Below are 21579 nucleotides of genomic sequence, written 5' to 3'. Positions count from 1 at the left end.
AAAGGATTAAAATGATCTGATTACCATTAGTTTTATCTCAGTCTGATATTCAAAGACTCAAGCTCACTGAGCTTTTTAAGTCTTACTGCTTTTTGAGTGATATACAAGAAAGGTAGATACAAGAGGTCCCTAAGATCACACACACACACACACACACACACACACACACACACCCTTGACCATAAAAAAAATTTTTCCCCTCAAATCCTTGGTGATGGTATGTCTTTAAATAATAGCTGACACAGCAAAACTCTAATGGACAAGAACATAGACAATTTCTAAGAGTTTGTTTTAGAAGGGCTTACCCTATATTATCCTTTCTCTGAATACACTAATAGATGTCATTTAGAAGACTCACTCAAGGCTGAAATGAATACTATGGGAAATGCTTGCCCTATAGAGTGTTTTTTCTTCGAGCTCCAAAATCAGTCATTTTCTAGAAAGGAATGAGTATTCATTTAAATAACCACAGACACATCTGTGTGTAAGTATAATGTAGTATATAGGGGGGGAAAAAAGCAGTATTTACATACACAACCATAGTAAGATTCTTAACAATCGATATAGTCATTCAAATTACTTCACAAGTATTTTCCTCTAACTTGCCCGTCTCAAATGTCATGTTTGCAGTTTATTTTTTACAAGATCACAAGTATACCTGTACACACACACACACACACACAGATATTAGTGGCATACTTACAATATCCAGCCATTGATGCACAGCTACAGCTACTTGTGTTCCCAGGGGTTTTGTCAACACAAGCACATCTCCAGGCACTGCATTATCAGGCCTAAAGAAAAAGAAACATTAAATCATCAAAAAATTCACTTCCATTTAGTGTATATGTGGGTATGTGTACACACCCACACACAACCACATACACACAAACACACACACACACAACCAGTATGAGAAATCCTACAAATCTTTTACAAATATCTATGTATGTATACACACACACACACACACACACACATATATATATTTTTTTTTCCCCTCTTAAATTTTTTTTAATCATGTATATTTGCAACTTGATGGAAAACATAAGGCAAAACACCTAAACAAAGGACAGTCATCCACTGAGAAAACAGTTACTTCCCAAATGGCTAGTTTTACAAGAAGAAAATAAATCACTCAATTTCAAAACCTTGGTGGCACAACAAAAAAGACATTTTTATTAATAAACATGAAAAATATATGTTCACTAGCTGTTACTCAAATTAATTCAGATTTAGGATTAGGGTAGGGAGAGAACAGGCAGTTATCTTTTACATTTTTTTACTTAGATGCATTTCCTTAAATCTGCTATATCTACAGCTGTAAAAAAAACCTAGTATTTTTAGGAAGTTTTATTGATAATGATGCCTATGAATTAAAGAAAATTATAAATTAAGAACTAAGATTAGAGCTAATTCAAAGATCAATGAAAATATGCATAGTGGGTATAAGCAGCAGGAATATATTAACAGTGACAACCTGAATTTGAGAAGTGGCATCAAAGACTGGGTCAAGAACAAGCATGACCAAGAGAGAAGGTGGACTAGGCATGTATTAAGAATGTCAGAATAGAGAATCCTTCTGAGTTGTCTATTAAATTCCCCCAAGGTACTCAAAAAGAAGACTGCCAATGAATGAATAAATCCTCTATGAAAGATTTATGAGGAATTTATGGACAGGAATCACAGAGAATGAAAAAGAATTGACTGTCCCTAGCATTCACAGCTCATTGTGAATTTTAATGCTTCAAAAAATACTGCATAACAGAAGTATCAGACACATGGTCTACACTGACTGAGTCAGATTAAAAAGTTATTGGAAAATGTAATGAAATGAATAAAAGTACAACACCCTGGTATAGGCCTTTGCAGGAGCCATTAGATCTTTCCCTTCTCTAGCTGATCCTTCACAAAAAATGGCTTTCCTAACACAAAGGTCTGACCTCTAATCAACAAATTTCAGGGGCCTCCCTATTACCTTCAGAATCAAATATAAAAGCTTTTGTTTGGTTTTAGAAGTCCTTCATGATCTGGTCCTTTTCAGCCCTTTCCAGTCTCCCTCCCCACTCCAGTCTCTAGGATTCAATAACATCAGCCTCCTTATTTTGCCTCCTGACTCCATGAATTTTTTTACTATGTCCCAAGCCTAAGATTCTCTAATCCTTCATCTCTGCCTTCTGGATTCTTTCAGGTCCCGGCTAAAGCCCCATCTTTTAGACAAAGTCTTCCATAACACCCCTCTACCCCATACTTAAAATCAAACCAACAATCTGATTAATAACATCTGCCTTTTCAGTTATATATTCTTTAAAGATACAAAAGCAAAGTCTTCTGAGACACTCATTTTAAACACCAAAATAGATTGTGAAAAGTATAAAATAAATTGCCATAAAAACAAAGATAAGTCCTGCATCGGGAGAGGAATCGAACAATGGTCCTAAGAAGAGCTTCTATTCTTTCTGGAAAAGGGGCAAGACAGCTTGTGCTAAGAACAACAACAAACATGCCAAGTAAAATTTGACATTAGAAGACAATTCTTGGGGGTGGCTAAGTGGCACAGTGGATAAAGCACCGGCCTGGAGTCAGGAGTACCTGGGCTCAAATCCAGTCTCAGACACTTAATAATTACCTAGCTATGTGGCCTTGGGCAAGCCACTTAACCCCCTTTGCCTTGCAAAAAAAAAAAAGAAAATTCTTGATCAAAGCTCAGGACAAAACAGTTAACTTACATGATAAACTCATTGGGCTGACAGACTGTTGTAGCCACTCCACCCAACACGATCCAGGGATTCAACACTGTTTGGCCACCAGTTACAGATGTTCCTGCTTCCTCTGCTGCATCTTTAAAACCCTGTATAATTAGGGGCATCACTTTGTCCCTTTCCTACAGATTAAAAGGGAACAAATTAAAAGTGAGGACAAATTAAAAGGGGGACAAAGAGAAATCTAATGACAACTTCATTTCCTGAAGAAGACAACCTACTGGTTCAGAGTTTTGGGTAGAAAAAGGATCACAAAGTCCCAAAGGCATTTCCTTCAAGTTCATATAATAGAACAGTTAACCCAAGTCAAGAATTATTACTTTATAAGTACTCTGTTAAAACTTGGAAGATATTCTGGGTAATAATTTGTAACATAGTTACACAGATAAAGCTCTAAATTTTTTTTAAAAATTCAGTCTCACATCATCCCTGACAATAGCTGAAAAATATTTTAAAAAGGAAACCAACTGAGCTGATTGGGCAGTAGTTTTGTTGTTTTCTTATTTCGGGAGGAGAAAAGCTGCCTTCCACAATGCAGACAGCAGTTTGTCTGTAACTTAGCTTCAGAGAACTGGTGGAACAGAAAGAGTTAAAGTGGAAGAGGCTTACTGTTTAGGAATAGATTGGACTAGATAAACCCCAAAGTCCCTTGTAACTCAGACTTTAATTACTTCATTCTGTAAAAAAGGCCCACCCACAAAAAAGTAATCTGTCACTGACTTGGGCTGCTGCTGCAGAAGGAGGTGTCAAAAAAGTTAAAAACCAAAAAAAACCCCCAAAAACCCACCTACCCACATAAGACTAAGTGCTCTATTCAGACCATCTTTATTTTGGTCTCAGTTCCTTATACTTCATGTATGTCTTTCTTATGAGGGGAAAAAAAGTGCCAATCCCCAAGCAAACTTGAGTTCCACTAAATATCCCAGTGAGCTGCAGCCTTTAAGGCTATTCCTTAGAAACAGTGGCACCTGGTGAGAGGGAAACCACTGCCTTTAATACAAGACCTTTCTCTTATGCTGCCTGACCTGAGAGCCAGAACTGGGAGATAAGAGGCCTAATTCTAAAGTTAGCTAGGTAAATGGAGGGGGTTGGACTAAAGAAACTACACAAATCTAAAGGAGACCAGCACTGAACTAAAGAGAATCTAAAAACCATTAATTAAGGGTGTCATCTTGGGCAAGTCACTTTGTCCCTTTGTACTGAATTTCCTCATCTGCAAAAGGAGGTAAAACAGAGTTGCCCTACTTACCTCACAGGGCTGATGTAAGGGTAAAATGAGGTAAGAGATGTGATTGTTAGCTTTGTGACCTTAGGCTAGTCACTGCACTTCCCCTGGGCCTCAGTTTCCTCATCTGTAAAATGATCAGGTTGAACTAGATGAGCTCTAAGGTCCCTTCCAGCTCCAATATTCTATGATTCTGTAAAACTGCTTTGGCAAAGTAAATGTAACACATAATAATCCATGCAAAAATTATCAATGCAGTAACAAGTAAAAGTACTAAGAGGGTACACAGAGATGAGTAAGATGTGTCCCCTTCCTTGTCTACTAAGAGAGAAGAGACATGTACATTAAAAAACATATTTTAAAAATGTGATAGGTGCTATAAGAAAAGTACAAAGTGAAATGAGAGTTCATAGGAAGAGAGATCATTTTTAACTGGCAAAAAGAGAAAACTTCATAGAGGAGATAGCATTTGAATTCAGCAAGAATCATATAGGTAGAGATCACTGAGCATGAGGAAAGAACAGATAAAGTTTAAAATAAATAGCAGATTGAATCCATACTAGGAAAATCTTTGAAAGTCATGTTAAGAAATTTGGAGTTTAGACAAGATATAATATTACTTTTATTCTTCACAATTTTTCAATTTCTTTAGGCAATGAATAGATTTAAATGCTCAGCCTTTACAACCTCGGAACCAAGCAATTCCTAGGCTCTGTAATAATTCATCTTTCATCCATGTTTCTAAAAGGTTTGAATTTTCCTTGACTTTTATTTTAATTCAAATCCTCAGCTCATATCCACATAACAGAGTGCTGAGCTAGGAGGAACCTTTGAGATCATCTAGTTCAGCCTGATAGTTCACAAATGAAAAAAACCACAACACCTGAAGATTCAGAGATGTTCCCAGGGTGACAGAGTTAGTAACTGGGAGGGCTGGGGGCTCAAGCCAATGGTCTACTAACTCAAAAGTATTTCTCAATCTTACCTGGCACAAGGGAGGAAAAACATGCCTGTGCCAGTCAATCAACAGAAGGTTGGTCGTTTTCTGGGGCCCCTGCTTCACAGGCCCCTCCCACTTGGACGGGGGGCATAGCTGGACCCCACTTTCCTTGAACAGAGCAAGGGGGAGGTGAGCATGCCAGGATCTCTCATTTGAGTTTACTAGTGATCTCAGAAAATGAAATGGACAAGCATTTATCAAGAGCTCTGTGCAGGCCATGGGCTAAGGGAGGGGGACCCAAGTGGCAGGTCATCTACAAGGAGAGCCGGGGGGGGGGGGGCATCACAGGCCTCATCGGACATAATCCCTTCCCTCTACAGAGGATAGGCAGGTTCCCAGGGTTTTGGGGCTGCCAGGAGCAACATCAGCTGGGGAGCAGGGAGCACAAGTCTTACCCTGTCGGTCATTTTATTACTAATTCCAAGGAGCATCAGCATGTTGTCACACTCTGTGACACCCATGGCATAAAGGTCACTTAGAACATTGGCACAGGCTATCCGGCCCTGGAAGACAAAAGGAGGACAAAGTAAGCACTCTTGTCTGGAGTAGAGTGTCAGCCCAGCACATATCATAGCCCAGGGAGCACAGCCCTGGGAAGCATGGTTCAGGCCTCCTGGGAGGAGGGGGGGAAGAGGTCCTGGAGACCCCTGGGCTTTTCAGTATACCCTCTCTCCATCACAGGGCAGCTCTTCCAGTCATTTTCTCATTTCCCCATGATCATTTCCATCCACTCTAGCCTTTCTATTTCTTCCTCCTCTTCCTTTCCTGCTTGAAGCACAGGAATGATATCTGTCAGTCACTCTATCATTCTGAAAACAGGATGGAAAATACTACAATTTGGGAGGAGAGAGAGAGACTGAGAGGCAGGGGGGCAAGGATCAACAGAAAAAAGATAACATGAGGAGGAGGATGAAATAAAAAATTTTGACTATAACTTTCCCCAAACAAACCTAAAAACAACTCCTTACCTTACCAAAACTATCAGTTTTTTTCCCTAGTCAGGTAATGAATAATGCTACCATCATTTATTTTTTTATCATGTATACATTTTTATGTGTATATATATGTATATGTGTATGCATTTGTGTTTATACACATTTCATACACACACACACACACACACACACACACACACACACAGATTACCTAGGTAGAGAAATGAGCTGTCAAAATAGCTCATACTTTGGCCTGATAAAATTAGAAGCTTAAAAAAAAATTTCAATTTACTTTTTAAAAACTTAAAATACCAAAAAATTAGCACTTCATCCATAGACATATATATATACTTGCACATATATGTTATATATCTATATATGCATATATGAAACACCAAATCTTCATTTAATATTGCTTACTTAAAAGAAGTTTAAAAAATTCTACATATTACTTTCAAAATTCTTCTGCTTGCCTGTGCTTCCTTCTTTTTTTATCCATTAAAAAAATGTCAATATCCCTTCATTATTGATATCTTCCCTTTCCAATTAAAGTCAAGAGGTAAAAACCCTTCTAAGAAATAATACCAGTCAAGTCAAATGAATTCACAGTGGTCATGTTCAAAAATGTATTTCTTTCTGCCTATGGGTCCATAACCTTCCTATCAGATGATGGGCAAACATGCTTCCTCATAAGTTCTCTGGAGACAGGGTAGGTTAGTACACTTTGATTAGAGTTCTTAATTCTTTCAAAGTTTTTTTTTTCTTTACAGTGTTGTTGCCTTTGATATAATTTCTCTTCCTGGTTATTCTACCTTCATTCTGAATCATTTTATAGTACCCCAGATTTTCTGAAACAACTTATTTTACTATGACTTATGGCTCAATAATAGCCTCCTATGTTCATATGCCATAATTTGTTCAGCTATTCCCCAAATGATGAGCAGTCCCTTAGATTCTAGTTCTTTTCTTTTCTCCTTTTAATCCATTTGGGTGTTTTTTGCAAGGTTGTCTTTGAGATCAAAGGATAAGAAACTATATAGAAAACTTATTAAGTAGGGAAATCTTTTTAAATAACATTGAAACAAAAAATAAGATAAAATAAGAATGATCAAGTAACCAACAAATTATCAGGAAAAGGATTCTTTTAAAGGTCATAGAACAGGGGCAGCTAGGTGGCACAGTGGATAAAGCACTGGCCCTGGAGTCAGGAGTACCTGGGTTCAAATTCAGTCTCGGACACTTAATAATTACCTAGCTGTGCAGCCTTGGGCAAGCCACTTAACCCCACTGCCTTGAAAAAAACAATAACCAAAAAAAAGCCATAGAACAATTTATACAAAGACTACAATAATGAAAGGGAAGGACTTCAAAACTCTGATCAATGGGATGCCAATCATGACTCCTGAGAATTGAGGATGAATATTTGTGCCCTGTTTCTCAGTGGAGGACCAGGGATACAGAATGGGGCAAACACTGAGACAAAATACAAGAAAAATAAAATACTTATAAAAGTACTTTGAGAAAAAGTTGTTACAGATGATTTTTTACTTTTACTTTTTTAATTTTTAACACATTATTCACTAGGCTTCAATGTACAAGATAAGGAAGTTTTTCTCTTGACAGTAAGATAGTAAAACATTAAAGTGTTTGGTTGTTGTTGTTTTACAGTTGTGTTGAGACTATCTGTGACCCCATGGACTTTGTCCTGTAGGGTTTTCTTGGCAAAGATATTGGAGTGGTTTGTCATTTCCTTCTCCAGTGTGTCCTCTTTTTACAGATGAGAAAACTGAGACAAATAGTGTTAAGTGACTTGCCCAGGGTTACAAAGCTAGTAAGTATCTGAGGTTGGATTTGAACTGGAGGCTTCCTGACTCTGGGTCTGGTGCATTATCTACTGCACCACCTACCTTCCCTTAAATATTTGCTCAGTCATCAAGTATAATAAAACTTTCCAAACTAAGAGTGTACAAGACTACAGGTTTGCCTGTAGTCTAACACCAGCCAAGTTCAGGACCATGTGCTTCCTCTAGCTCTCCTGATTATGGCTGGAATCATGGAGAGAGGAGAGTGGCTATGGTCAATCCATGCTACTCATGTCTGACCTTTGAACAGAAACATCTCCAGTGTTGATGCTTCTTCCTCATAAATGTAAAAGTCTCTGAAGGCCAGGGCGCTTTATCCCTCCCATAAATCCTGGTATACAACAGGTGCCTCATAAAGGCTTCCTGAAATGCACTTCTTGACATGGAGAGATGGAGCCTCAGAAGCTTAAGGCAGACAACTCTTCTCTTCAAACCCCATTTATAAACTCTTTTGTCAAAGAAAGGAATTGATTGGACATTTTGGTAGACAAAGACTTTTGCTGATCTTTACTTCTCCTCCAGTAAGGAGGGAGAGATTCACAACATAGAGCACCTCGCCTCCCCTCTCTGTGTGTCTCTCCTTCCCCCATCAACTCTGCTATAAACAATTCTTTATTAGCTGAGTCACTGAAAATTGGCCTATGGTCAGGAGTAATAATCTTCTCAACCAGCAAGAGAAACTCCTCTCCATAAATATTCAGGAACACACAACTATATGTACTTCTTAAATTTCAAGTGATAGTTAAGAGGATAGAGAAATGACAAAAAAAAAAGTCTGAGTCCATTTTTTTGATGAGATATGCAGGACCTCCACTTCTGTTAGAAACCATTTAAAACTGGTTCTTCTTTAGCATGATTTCTTGTGCTACCAAATGAAATCAACAAGGAAAAAGCTAAACAAATTGTGGTTCAAGAATGAAATGGAATATTATTGTGCAATAAGATATGTTGAATATGGGGATTTCAGAGAAGTATGAGACCTATAGGAACTGATGCAAACTGAAGTAGAACCAGGAAACAATGTAATTACTACAAAGTAAATGGAAAGGTCATCCTCAAAGAAGAAAAATGTAAAAGGCCAAGTTCCAGGATAATGGTGCGTGAAGGTTGGGACAATAGGTATAAAACACTAGATGTAACTTCCATTCTTCTCACTTGATTTTAAACTCTTTCTAATCTAACTCCTGATCTCATCATTCAAATGAAATATAGAGACCTGTAGATATCTATCTCCCTCCCCCCCACCTTCTTTCCTTTCACACAGCTGACATTCTCATCTTCCAACTATGCCTAGACTACTGAAATAACCTTCTTGTTGGTTTCCAGCTTCAAGTCTCTTGTCACTCCAACTTGATCTTCTAGTAACCTGCCAAAATGATTTTCTTGAAGCACAAGCCTGATTGTATTACTGCTTCACCCCCACTTGCACCCCAGTCAATAAACTCAAGTGGCATTCAATCCTCCCAGAATCACATATAAAATGTTGTCTGACATTTAAAGATTTTTCACACCCTGGCACCTCCTTCACCTTCCTGTCTTCATTCTACACATCCCAACAATATAGTTTCATTCCCTTTTTTCTGGTCCTCCAACATGACAATGAATCTTCTGATTTCACAATTTCTCAGATTGTCCCGTCTTGAATGCTCTCCATCTTCACCCTGGATTCCTGCCTTCCTTCCAGACCTAGCTCAAATTCTCCCTCTAAAGTAAACTCCCTTCTCTCTAGTCTCCTTCCTGCTAGTACCATCCCCTCTAAAATTGCCTTTGACCTATTCTATATATTCTCAGGGGAGAAATCATCTTTTTACTTTTTGGTAACCTCAGTGCTCAGTATAGTGGAATAATGTAATAAATACTCAATGCACTTAATAAACTCTTGTTGACAGAAACAACTGATGCATTAGTTAGATTGTATTTTTTCCTCCTCTTTTTTTTTCAGATTACAATGCTTTGGATATATTAGGAAATTAGAATGATATCTAAACAAAAGTCAGAAATAAAAACTGGGAATTTAGGCCTAAAATACAAGTGTGCTAAGATTTACTATATCAGAGTACTCAGGTAAGGAAGAAAACCACACAAATAGTCATTGCTGAAATAGCTAAAAAGTCTATGTATGTGTACAAAGATATACATAAAAGGCTATGAGACTTCCCCAATTTTCACTTAACAAATCTGCTTATCTTTATATGTTATTATATGTTATTGTGTGTGCTGTCAGATGTGAACAGTGGGGCAGAATAAATTACCATAATACAGTTGAAGTATAGAAACTTATGAGCCAGACTTACCATCATGTAAGGATCATCCACAATAGGATAAATGTAATCTGTGGTTTGAACCAAGGAAAGACCACCATGTCTCAAAGGAATAACACAAGTGTCCATTCCAATGCCTGTAAAGAACAGAATTATCATCAACAGACCCTTCATAAAAAAAGAAAAGCAGTCACTATCTCTCATAATTAGGTTCTTAATCAGAAGAAACTTGTTTAATATCAAACAGTGCCAAGAAAGCAATAGTTAACAAAAAGCATAACTGAAGTAAATGTGAAACAGTTTAAGCAAGATAAGAATCCCCCCAAAAGCATAAAAGAACCAAATCTCTCTTTACTATCACATTTTTTTTACTATTATTACTGTATCAATCTAAAGGAAAACTTGATAAAAATTATTTCCATAAAACATTTGTGAATAACGCCATTATTTTTGTATAGTAAAAATCTGTGTGATTCTTACAGTCTATATGATCTTTTCAATAAGAATTTCTTTAACATCTATCTGATATCAGACAATGGGCCTGAGGTTGCTTAGTTTGCAACTACAGATTTTTATACAACATTCTATTTTTCAGATCAACAAGTTTACAAAGTATTATACGTAAAAAATTTTTTTCTATGAAAACAATAAATGTTGGAGAGAATGTAGGAAAACTGGGACATTAATGCACTGCCAGAGAAGTTGTGAACTGATTCAACCAATCTGGAGAGCAATTTTCAACTAAGCCCAAAGGGCAATCAAACTGCTTCTATCCTTTGATCAGCAATACCACTGCTAGGACTGTATCCCAAAAAGATAACAAAAATGAGAAAAGTCCCACATGTTCAAGAATGTTTAAAGCAGCTCTTTTTTGTAGTGGCGACGAAATGGAAATTGAATGATGTCCATCAATTGGGGAAGGAATGAACAAGCTATGGTAAATGAATGTTATAGAGTACTATCATTCTATAAGGAATGGGGAGCAGAAAATGTGAAATGAGTGAAGTGAACAGAACCAAGAAAATACTGTACACATTACATGATGCTCAACAGCTTAACTCTTCTCAGCAATACAGTGAACAAAGATAATTCTAAAAGACTTGTGTTAGAATATCAGAGAAAGCATTATGGAATCTAAATGCAGATCAAAGCATATTGTTTTTATTGTTTTTTCTTTTTTCTTTTTTTGTGACTTTTCTTTTATTCTGATTCTTCTTTCACAACATGACTAATAAAAAAAATATTTAACATGATTGTACATGTATAGTAATAGGTGATACTTACATAGCACTTTTTTTTTAGGTTTTTGCAAGACAAATGGGGTTAAGTGGCTTGCCCAAGGCCACACACAGCTAGGTAATTAATTAGTAAGTGTCTCGGGACAAATTTAACTCAGGTACTCCTGACTCCAGGGTCGGTGCTTTATCCACTGCACCACCCAGCTGCCCCTATATAACACTTTTTTTAAAAAAATTATTTATTTAAGGCAATGGGGTTAAGAGTAACTTGCCCCAGGTCACACAGTTGGGCAATTATTAAATGTCTGAGGCCAGGTTTGGACCCGAGTTAGTGGGTCCTCCTGACTAGAGTCAGTGCTCTATCCACTGCGACACCTAGCTGCTCTCTACATAGCACTTTAAATCAATGTGCTGGGCACTGTCATAGGCACTAAAGAAACAAATACAAAGAATGAAACTTTGATTGCTCTTGTCAAAGAGCTTATATTTTAATGGAGGAGACAAAAAGAATACAAATACACATACAGCATGTCTACTCTTTGTGACCCCATTTGGGGTTTTCTTGGCAGAGATACTGGAATGGTTTGTTATTTCCTTCTCCAATTCATTTTACAGATGAGGAAACTAAGGAAAACAGGGTTAAGTGAACTGTCTAGGGTCTCACAGGTACTAAGTGTCTGAATTTGGGTCTTCTTGACCCATACTTTATCCACTAAGCCACCTAGCTGACCAATACACATACAGATAGATGCACAAATTACAAAGTAATTACTGTTATCCTTTACACAATGAGACTTTTCCCATCATAATTTTGATATATCTTGGGTTGGCATAAGAAATTAAATGGGAATTTTTGAGTAAGTTTTATGGAAGCTGCAGATGACACACAAAGGCCAGCAGACAATATATAGCCTCTGTCCAAATACTTAACCCAAATTTTATAATAAGCTACTGTAAGCAATCCATAAAAGAAAAATAAAAAAATCAGACTTTCTTGGGTATAGAGAGGGCCACAAAATTGTACTTTCCAGATTGTGGAGGCATCTTGGCCCTCACCCCCAAGATGTGAAAGGGATAATTGTGATTACAAAATAATTAAATATTAGCTACTATGAGAAAGGGCACTAGCAGTTAGAGGGCGAGGGGAAATCAGGAAAGACTTCAGGAAAAAAATTGGTGCCTGAGCTGCATCTTCAAGTAAGAAAGGGCTTCTATGAGGCTGAGGCAGGGTAGGACTGAAACCCAGGCATGAGAGACAAGAGACTCCCATTGAAAAACATGGACAATGGAAGGAGAGTGCCCAGACAAGTGAGGAACAGAGAATGAGAGAGAGAGAGAGAGAGAGAGAGAGAGAGAGAGAGAGAATATCAGTTTCAAAGATTCTCAGAGCTTGAAACATAAGTTGGAGTCAGTGTAGAACTTAAAAGCTAAATGAGGAGTTTATATCTTAATGTATGAAGCTTGACAGTATAAAAATTGATCTACAACTATTTCGTTTGATCCTCATTAAAAACTCTAGGAGACAGATATTATGGATATTTTTACCTTTAGTTTACAGTTGAGGAAACTGAAGCTGATCACAAAGCTGTTAACCATCAAGGGGCTTGAAAGTCAACTAAATGTTTAGAGGTATGTATTAAGAGACAGTTGAAATTACCTCTAAATAATTCTTACCTATATCATAATGTGATTATGTGAAAACAGCATTGGATTTGAAGACCAAAAATGTGACAGCTGACTCTAGCCCACTTACAAGCAAGATAACTGTGGGCAATTTTTCTGAACTTTATTTTTCTCATCTATAAAATGGGAATATATACCTGCCAGAAAAAATATTCATGGGAACATTTTTGTCAAATATTATACTTGGATGTTTTTTTTTTAATTTTGAAATTAGGTTCAGATGGCTATTCTGGATAACTACATTTCTCTTCTTTTTAATTTAGATTTTTTTTTTAGGTTTTTGCCAGGCAAACAGGGTTAAGTGACTTGCCCAAGACCACACAGCCAGGAAATTATTAAGTGTCTGAGGCCGGATTTGAACTCAGGTACGGCTGACTCCAGGGCCGGTGTTCTATCCACTGTGCGACCTAGCCGCCCCTTAATTTAGATTTTTTACAAATTCTGATAGGCCTTTTGTCTACTTAATTTTGGAAAAAAGGGTTGCAATTCATATTTATGACAGGATAATTTTAGCATAAATACATGCAAATTCTAGTTCCTAGGTAATATTTAAATAATACAATCAAACAAGTAAAGGCACACAAAATTACAATGAGATTTAAAAGAAAACATCAATTTAAGATATCTTCTAGAATTAGGATGCCAAACTAAACAAAGATAAATTAGTCCTGATTGAAACACTTAAAATATTATCTTGCTACAACTTATAGTTAAAATATAGGAGGCTAAAGAGATAAATAGGCTATCTCTAAATTTCAAAGTTTTAATAAAAATGATGATTTAACTCAACCATCTAAATCAATACTTAATGCCATAAGTAACTAAACCTCACATACATTTATATACATATCCACCATATACACATACATATGCAAAAATATATGTATACATATATTTTAAAATATAAACTAATCCTAGCACTAGTTTCTTATGTGGATAATTTTTCACTTCTTTGTCCATCACTGCTAATCCAAAACAGATACAAGTCTAGTAAGAACCATACATCCCAAGGAAACAATCTCTCTTACTCAGCAAAGCAGAAAAATGAGGACATGACTCAGTGGTGCAAATGAAAAGGGCTATTAGCCCCATTGATTAGATCATTTCACTAGTAATCAGCTTCTGACATATTCAGATAAAAGATACTTGGCAAAAATTCAAGGAATTAATTAAACTGCATGTTCCTAACATTTCAGAAGAAACTTTTTTTTAAGAAAAAAAAGTGGCATATTGGCTACAGCCCTAGCCAGGAATTTAGAAAGTCCTGAGTTTGAATCTTGCCTCCAATATTTGTCTTTTTAGGCTCGAGTTTCTTATTCTATAAAATGGATAATTTCCATCAAAATCTATGATCTTAGAGAATTATAAGATAAATGGATATAATTATGTCTATGATCTATAGTTTTGCAAACTTTAAAAAGTTATATAAATGTGAGCTGTGATCTCAACAAATGTTCCCAGTATCTATGTCAGGTAAATTCGAGGAGGACAGGAGCCACATCTTCTGAACAGTATCTATAGTCCCTAACTCATTTGGATGCTTCCTAATTGAACCAACTGACATTTGGAGATCAATTTCTATCTGCTTTAAGAAAGTAAAACATACTTTTTTTCTTTTCTTGAATTTTCATTTCATAGAATTTTAGAGTAAATCTTAAGAGTAAAGAAAAAAAAATCTTAAAAATTCAATCCCTATTCAAAACATGAAATCCCCTTATTATATTCCTAATGAGGGATCATTCCAGCCTCTACTTGACAGTTTTCAAAGGCCAGGAATTCTCTATCTGAGGCAACCCAAGCAATTTTGAAACCATTCCAATGATTTAGTCTCAATTTTCTCAGGCGTCATATGAAGATAATACCCACAGTGCGAGGCATAATGTCCAGGTGTCTAGAAAGCTGACTTTAGAGTCAGAAAGATACAGGTCAAGTCCATCTCAGCCAAACACTGGATGTGTGAAGCTGGGCAAGTCTCTTAAGTTCTATGTCCCAGGCAACTGTCTAAAAACATAAATGTCAATGGATAGGTAGAAAAGATCCTCAGTCAAAGCCCCCTACACTGATAATTCAGGTGAAAATAAAAGATTCAGTAAAAAGAAAGCAAAACAAAAATTTCTAGTACCTACTCACTGAGTTGTGAGGTAAAAGTGAGGATAAAATTGTTTAGCTTTCCTTGAGATTAAGCCCAACTGCCGCTCAGCAACTTCCAACCATCAGTTCTAGTTCTCTCTGCAGGGGTCAAATAGAAGTTTAATAGCTCTCCTGAATGACTGGTCTTCAAATACTAGAAAGCATAATATATCTATCCCTTAATCTCTCCTTTGGTAGACTAAACATCCTCATTTCCTTCAATTGAGCTTTGGTTGGAACTGTACTTGAAAGAATACAGAAAGAGCTACTAAAGAGTAATGGTAGAATTTATTAGTTTTCAAGTATTGATTACAGAACTTTGTAGATGATTTATCCATAAACATTATCTGATGTATACTTCTATTTATAGCTTTGATTTGTTAATAATGTATCCTTATTATTATTAGACAGACTGCTTATGTTCCATAAATTTCCTTTGTCTCACATTTTTAAAGTTTTTTTTTTAATAATCTAGGAATATCACTTAAGTGTTTGATTATATGGAATTTATCACTGGAGTATCTTAAATTGTATTAGGAGTCCCAGGTATTTTGACAGGGATAAAAAAGAAGCAAGCTGCTTATGTTGTTTGCATTAACTCTGTTAGACCTGGACCTCTTTGAACCATGAGATAGCTACCCATTAAGTTCAATATCTCTGCTCTAAAACACCTAAGACAATAATCTTGAAGAGAGGGTTGTATACTCCAGGTTTCATTCATTTGTTTTTAAACCCATCATATTATAAATTATTTTCAAAAATATTCCAAAAATCATGAAATGTAGTGTATCATGGACCCTCAATTGAGAGGGAGTCACATTACATTTTCACTGATAGCTCTGAGTCTTAATCTCAAAACATCTCTACAGAGGCATATGATGAATTATCACCTTCACTGATATCACTGTATTTTACAATGGAGAGTTTGTGACAAGTCACTGGCCAAGCTGACTTGATGAATTAGCATGACAGAACAAAACTGGATGGCATGATACCTGGCCCTTTCTTTTGAATCCTAACTTCAATACACAGGGTAGCACAGAAAAACTTCAATTCTCCAGAATCTTCTAGATAGCTGAGGATTTAGTTATTATATTAATGATTTTGAGTGCTAATCTTTATAAAATGTATAGTACTTCTTAGTCTTCTTAAATTAGCAGAGTAAAGGATACATAATTATATATCTTTTCTTGATGACTGTCACTGTTATGAACGTTGGTTATGGAGTCATTCAAAAGACCCTTTTAAAGCCCTGTGACCACCGGCAAGTTACTGTACTCTGTAAGCATTAGATTCCTCTGTAAAGCCCGGAGAATAACACTTTAACTTTTCAGTTGTGAATAAAGTACTTTGTAACAGCAAAAATGATACACCAATGTAAACTATTATTTCTGAATTACAATTACTATTATCTTGTAACACTATTGGATCTACTAAGGTGACTAAGGCTATTTGCTGGCATGCTAAATTACTGCAGGCAGCTAGCTTTCTTGTGAATGTTGTGAAGAGTTCATAGATTTAGAGGGCAAGGAACCCTCAAGAGGTCTAATTTTCCTGAACCTCAATCAGAATCATGCTGTTAAATTCTCAATGCTTTTCATTGGTAGTGAGTATGGAAAGTGAACAGCTGATATTACAATGGTATGTGAAGTAAGATTCAAGAGGTTCTGAGTAAAGGGCCAAGGGGCAGGGGGAAAGGAAATAAGCATTTCTAAGGTCCCTCCACTATAACGGTTCCTTTTAGGAATAAAATGAATGAGGTTGGGCATGGGTTTGGATGCAATTATTTTGCCTCCTTAAAAGTCACTTTTTGTGACAGTTATTTTTTGCTTTCAGATCAGATGAAGTGAAGTCCAAGTGATGATATTCAAAACAAAGGACTTAAAACTTTCCCCCTCTGAGTTAAAGAGAACTAAATATTAACAATAACACCATCTAGTAATTACCCTTTATATTTTAACTAAGTAGTTTATTTCCTCTCCCAGTTTATAAATACCATGACAGAACTAGTCTTCATATTTCATGTCTTACTCTTACCTCTTTTCTGACTCATGATATAACAAATTATATTATTTTAATTTGAAGTAACTTGTATACCTCAATCTAATGACTATACTAAGAGTATTAAAGTAAAAAAATCCCATAATATTAGACAAAATATGTGACAGATCATGTAAATACATACTGGAACCACATAATACAGAAATTAGGATCCTACTCCCACAGTTCAAATTGACCATCTGGTTGTTACCGTGTGCTTAGTAATCCAGTAAAGCAAATCCTTCATTAACTAGAATGGCAAGCTTAGAAAGAAATTCTTTCTATGGTTTTTAGAAAAGAGAGACAAGTCAAAAGACAACAAACTTTACCATGAGTTTAGTAAAGGAAACAAAAGTATGTTGATGTGCCATCCTAAAGATCAATACAGAGAATTGAACTGTCTCACAGAATGCCTCACATCATATGTGTTAAGAATATGTTCAGAACATCATATGAACAGAGTATGTTCAGAACACCATCTGATGTTCAGAATAACTCTTCCTATGTCTCCCCACCCCCACCAACAACAGGAGCCTCAAAGAACTATTTTCTGTAAAACAATAAACTTACTGAGGCAGGAAGATGAATTCATACATACATTTTGTAGGGTTTAAATTCAATGACCTCTGAGTTTTTTTTAAACTTGATATTCAATGGCTCTCAGCAACAAGAATAAGGTGAGGAAAAATAGGTGGGGTATTGCTCGGTATTTAGTTAAACAGAAAATTTAAATACCTTAGATCCATGGTGAAAATTCTGTTTCATGAAAGGTTTTGCTGTTCCAGAATGATGTTCTTACCTTAAAATAGTAGGAATGCCTCAATATAATCTACATTCCCAAAACTATGAGATTATAACCTTGGTGTCATTCAAGACTTTTTTCCTAGCACTGAACAAGTCATAAGTATTTGATACAGTTAATTGTGAGTTCCTACTTGGATCATTTTTGTTGGATAAAACAATTTGCAAGGGAATATAGTAAACATGCTAGAATTTGGACAGAAGAAAAAAAAATCCTAGCTTTAGCTATTTGTTCATAAATATGCTATCTAAGTATCACTGTGAAGACATGGTTGACTTACCTAGCCTTGGCATAACTGCTCCCAAAAACTGTTCATCTTCTTGGAAGTGATTCTCTTGTAAGGATTCCAGCAACTTCTGTAGGACATCCTGTGGTACCTTGCAGCCTGTGCCCTTCAGTTCGGTGAATCTGGTTAGCCGGAAACTCTTGTCCAATTCGTAACTTTCTGGGTTAAAGGATTCCCGAACAGACATGGCTCTTAGGCACACACACCCACAGTTTAGTCTTTTTCCCCCCCTCCTTTAGTCTGTTGGTTTCTTGCTTGGTTCACCTGTATGTAAGTCACAGAAAAAGGTAATATTAGAATATCATCTAATACCTTCCAAATAGAGACTACAAAACAGAAAAAGAAAAGTAACTGTCTCCCTCCACCACCCCCCCAGGCCATTTGATAAAGGACTCATTTCATGTGATTTAAAATCAGTGGATAATTATACCTATCTATACAGAACCCAGAAAGTTCAACTAAAGGAGAGTACATGATGCCTAGAGCATTATTATATTATAGGGTCAAGACAGAGAAAAGATGCTATAAAAGGAAATGAAATGGAATCTATTATCAGGTTTATTTCATGTAACCAAAGATCCTCAAAGCATATAACATAAAACGACTTACTTTATGGACAACTGGCAAACACTATAATTTAAAAGTTTAAAGTTCTAGCCAAAAAAATAACTATTTTTGATAAGGTTGCAAATACTCATTTAGAGGTACAGGCCTGTTAGAAAATCCATGGAAAAGATATTAATGAAAACTCATTTGATGAAAATCTCTATAAATGCCAAAATCTAATTGTAGAAGAAAAAGATTTTACCCTGAGTCAGAGGTACACAACATAATCCAGAACTAATAGGTCCTAATGAAAGTATACAACTTTCAAACGGAAGTGCCTGTTTTATATAATGCTACATGGTTTATAGACTGTCTGATTTTTATAAAATGAAATCCCATTTCCTAGATAGCAAATATGCTATCCAACAAGACTCTGGTGCATCACTGACAAAGCACCGTCGATAATCTTTAATATTGTTTCACCGCAAGATTTACAACAATTTGCCAGTACTTAAATGTTTTCCAGGACCAAAGGTTACTCCAATGGTCTTGCTAGACTTTTGAGTTAGAACAAAAAAAGCAAAATCAACTCTTGGTTTTTAACCAATATCGAGGATAGATGTTTTAGTCACTTTCCCCTACAAAACTTGGGATTAAGAACGTCATTTCCATTTACAGCAAAGTGTTTTTCTTTCCCTGGTAGGCATGCCATTTATTGAAAACACATCTTATGAAGCCTAAGCATGGGCAATAATCCAAGCCTTAGTTACCAAAAAAAAAAAAAACAAACGTGTCTGGGATGAGCAATGATTTCAGTTTCAAACTTGTGGCTGTAGCACAAGGCCTATATCGCTAGTTAAAAAAAGAACCTGTCAGAAAAAAAAAAGATACGGGGTGGCATTTTACCATTCTAGCACATGCCAGAGGCTGTCGTGTTTGATTTTTTTTTTGAAGTTTGGTGATTTACAGGGAAATTTTGAAGCAGGGGGGTTAAAAATAAAAAATATGTAGAAAAAAGCGCAGCAAATCGCTCTGTTCTTGGCTTTCTGGGTAACCCCGGTGGAGAGGTGTGTGTTTCTCAGCATTTGCACGTCACTCTCCGGATCTGGAGGAAGAAGTTGAGCCGGGAGCGCAGGAGCGTGTGGCGGCTCGGAAGCTCTCCCATGCCAACTCGGAGAGGGCAAGCCCGGGGGGGCAGGCACCCCCTGTGTGGGGGTTCGGCTTCGGGGAGTCAGGGCGCTGCCCCCCTGCCCGCCCCGGCTGTTTACATTACCAGCCCACGCGGCGGGGGGGGGGCGCCCCGGCTTAACCCCTTGCGCGCCCCCGCCTCGCTACCCGCCCGCCGGCTCCGGGCGGAGACAATGGGGCGGGCGGAGCGGGCCGCGCTCTTTGTGCGGCCCGAGGCCCTTCCCCGCCCCGCGGCGGGAATGCCCCGACGCGCCCGGGCGGCCCGCATGGCGGGGGCCCGCGGGGCGGGGGGGGGGGGGCGGCCGTCCGGCCGCGGCGCGCGTGTGCCGGGGCGGGGGCGCGGGAGCCCCGGGGCGCCCCAGCAGGATTCCCCCTGGGCCGGCGGCGCGCGCACGCGGGCGCGCGGGACCCCGGCGGCGGCGGCGGCCAAACAAAAATGTCGGCGGGTGAAAAAATTAACCCGTGCGGCGCCGCCGCCGCCCTCGCCAGCACACCCCTCCCCTCCTTGTTCCCTCCCTCGCTCGCTCGCTCCCTCCCTCCCTCCGTCCTCCCCGGCTCAGAGCGGCCGCTGGCGGCGGCGGCGGCGCAGGCGGCGGCTGCGGCGCGGGCGGCGCTTCTTTTTTAAAGCGGCCCCGGCCACCCCGCGCCGCGGGCCCCGGCGCCGAGCCGCGCTCCGGCGGGCCGGCGGCGCGCGTGCCCCTGCGGGCGCGGGGCCCGGCGGCGCGGGGCCCCGGCAGAGGGCGGCGCGGGCCCTCCCGACGAATATTCCCCTTTAAGCCGGCGCGTCTCTCCCCCCTCCCCCCCCGGCCGGGCTCTTACCGGTTCGCTCTTCGCCCTCCTCCTCCTCCTGAAAACGGGACTCCCGGCCGCTCCCACAATGCACCGGGCGCAGTCGGGGCTCCCTTGAGCGTCGCCTGAATAAAAATGCGGCTCCGGGCTGCTGGGGGGCGGCGGCGGCGCGGCGGGGGCGGGGGCGCAGCCCGGGCCGCGCCTGGGCGCCCGGCCGGATCTCGGCCCTTCACCGCCGGAGTGGCCGGCTCGGGCGCGGGGCCGCCAGGGGCATGCCGAGCGCCGGGGGTGAGGGTCCTTTAAGGGCTGCTACCTCCCTTTAAGGGGCGGTGGGGCCGCAGGCCGCGGAGCTGCTCGGCGGCGTGCGTGCGGCTGGGGGGAGGGGAGGGGGATGCCTAACCCCGAGCCCGGCAATGATTGGTCTCGGGGGAGCGGGAGGCGGCGGGGGGCGGGGGGCGTCTGCAGACTCGTGTCGCCGCGGGCGGCCGTGGCCAGACGCCCGGGGATTGGCTTCCACCGCGGCGGCTGGTGGCGGCCGGGCCGGGCCGGGCCGGGCCGGCGGCTCGCGGGGCTCGGACGCGCCCGGGGCCGGCCCCTACCTGCCCTGCGCGCCGCCGTCGCCCCACAGCGGAGGGGGGCCCCCGATCCCGAAAAACTTCTTTATGATTGCATAAAATAAGGGCAGAATTTGAAAATGCATTCACCTCCCACCTTTTTTTTTTTTTACTTTTGCACCGAGAAGAAAACTATTGAAATAGAAAAATCTCACAACTTTTTTGAATATTTTTATAAGCTGCGTGGCAGTAACTCAGTCGCATGTGAATATGCTTCG

General features: G+C 39.2%; 1 protein-coding gene across 6 annotated transcripts in view; it reads right to left on the bottom strand.

Annotated features, from left to right (window-relative positions):
- Positions 1-20901, bottom strand: part of SEPHS1 (selenophosphate synthetase 1) — a 41596-nt gene extending 20695 nt beyond the window's left edge. Inside the window, exons 1-6 of one of the 6 annotated variants that reach the window (XM_074194100.1) lie at positions 20778-20897; positions 18219-18488; positions 10079-10182; positions 5383-5490; positions 2730-2884; positions 704-794 (exon numbers count right to left, since the gene is read on the bottom strand). In XM_074194100.1, the coding sequence (XP_074050201.1) occupies positions 704-794; positions 2730-2884; positions 5383-5490; positions 10079-10182; positions 18219-18411 (651 nt within the window). In that variant the 5' untranslated portion in view covers positions 18412-18488; positions 20778-20897. Of the gene's footprint in view, positions 1-703; positions 795-2729; positions 2885-5382; positions 5491-10078; positions 10183-14832; positions 15044-15088; positions 15419-18218; positions 18489-19676; positions 20032-20777 lie in introns of those variants that run through there. The other 5 variants (XM_074194101.1, XM_074194102.1, XM_074194103.1 and 2 more) reach the window with 5 other exon arrangements.
- Between the last annotated feature and the right edge of the window lie 678 nt (positions 20902-21579).

This window comes from Macrotis lagotis, chromosome 7 (genome assembly GCF_037893015.1).
Source record: "Macrotis lagotis isolate mMagLag1 chromosome 7, bilby.v1.9.chrom.fasta, whole genome shotgun sequence".
Lineage (NCBI taxonomy): Eukaryota > Metazoa > Chordata > Mammalia > Peramelemorphia > Peramelidae > Macrotis > Macrotis lagotis.
Note: the sequence above shows the minus strand (reverse complement) of the source record. Positions and strands in the feature narration are given on the sequence as shown.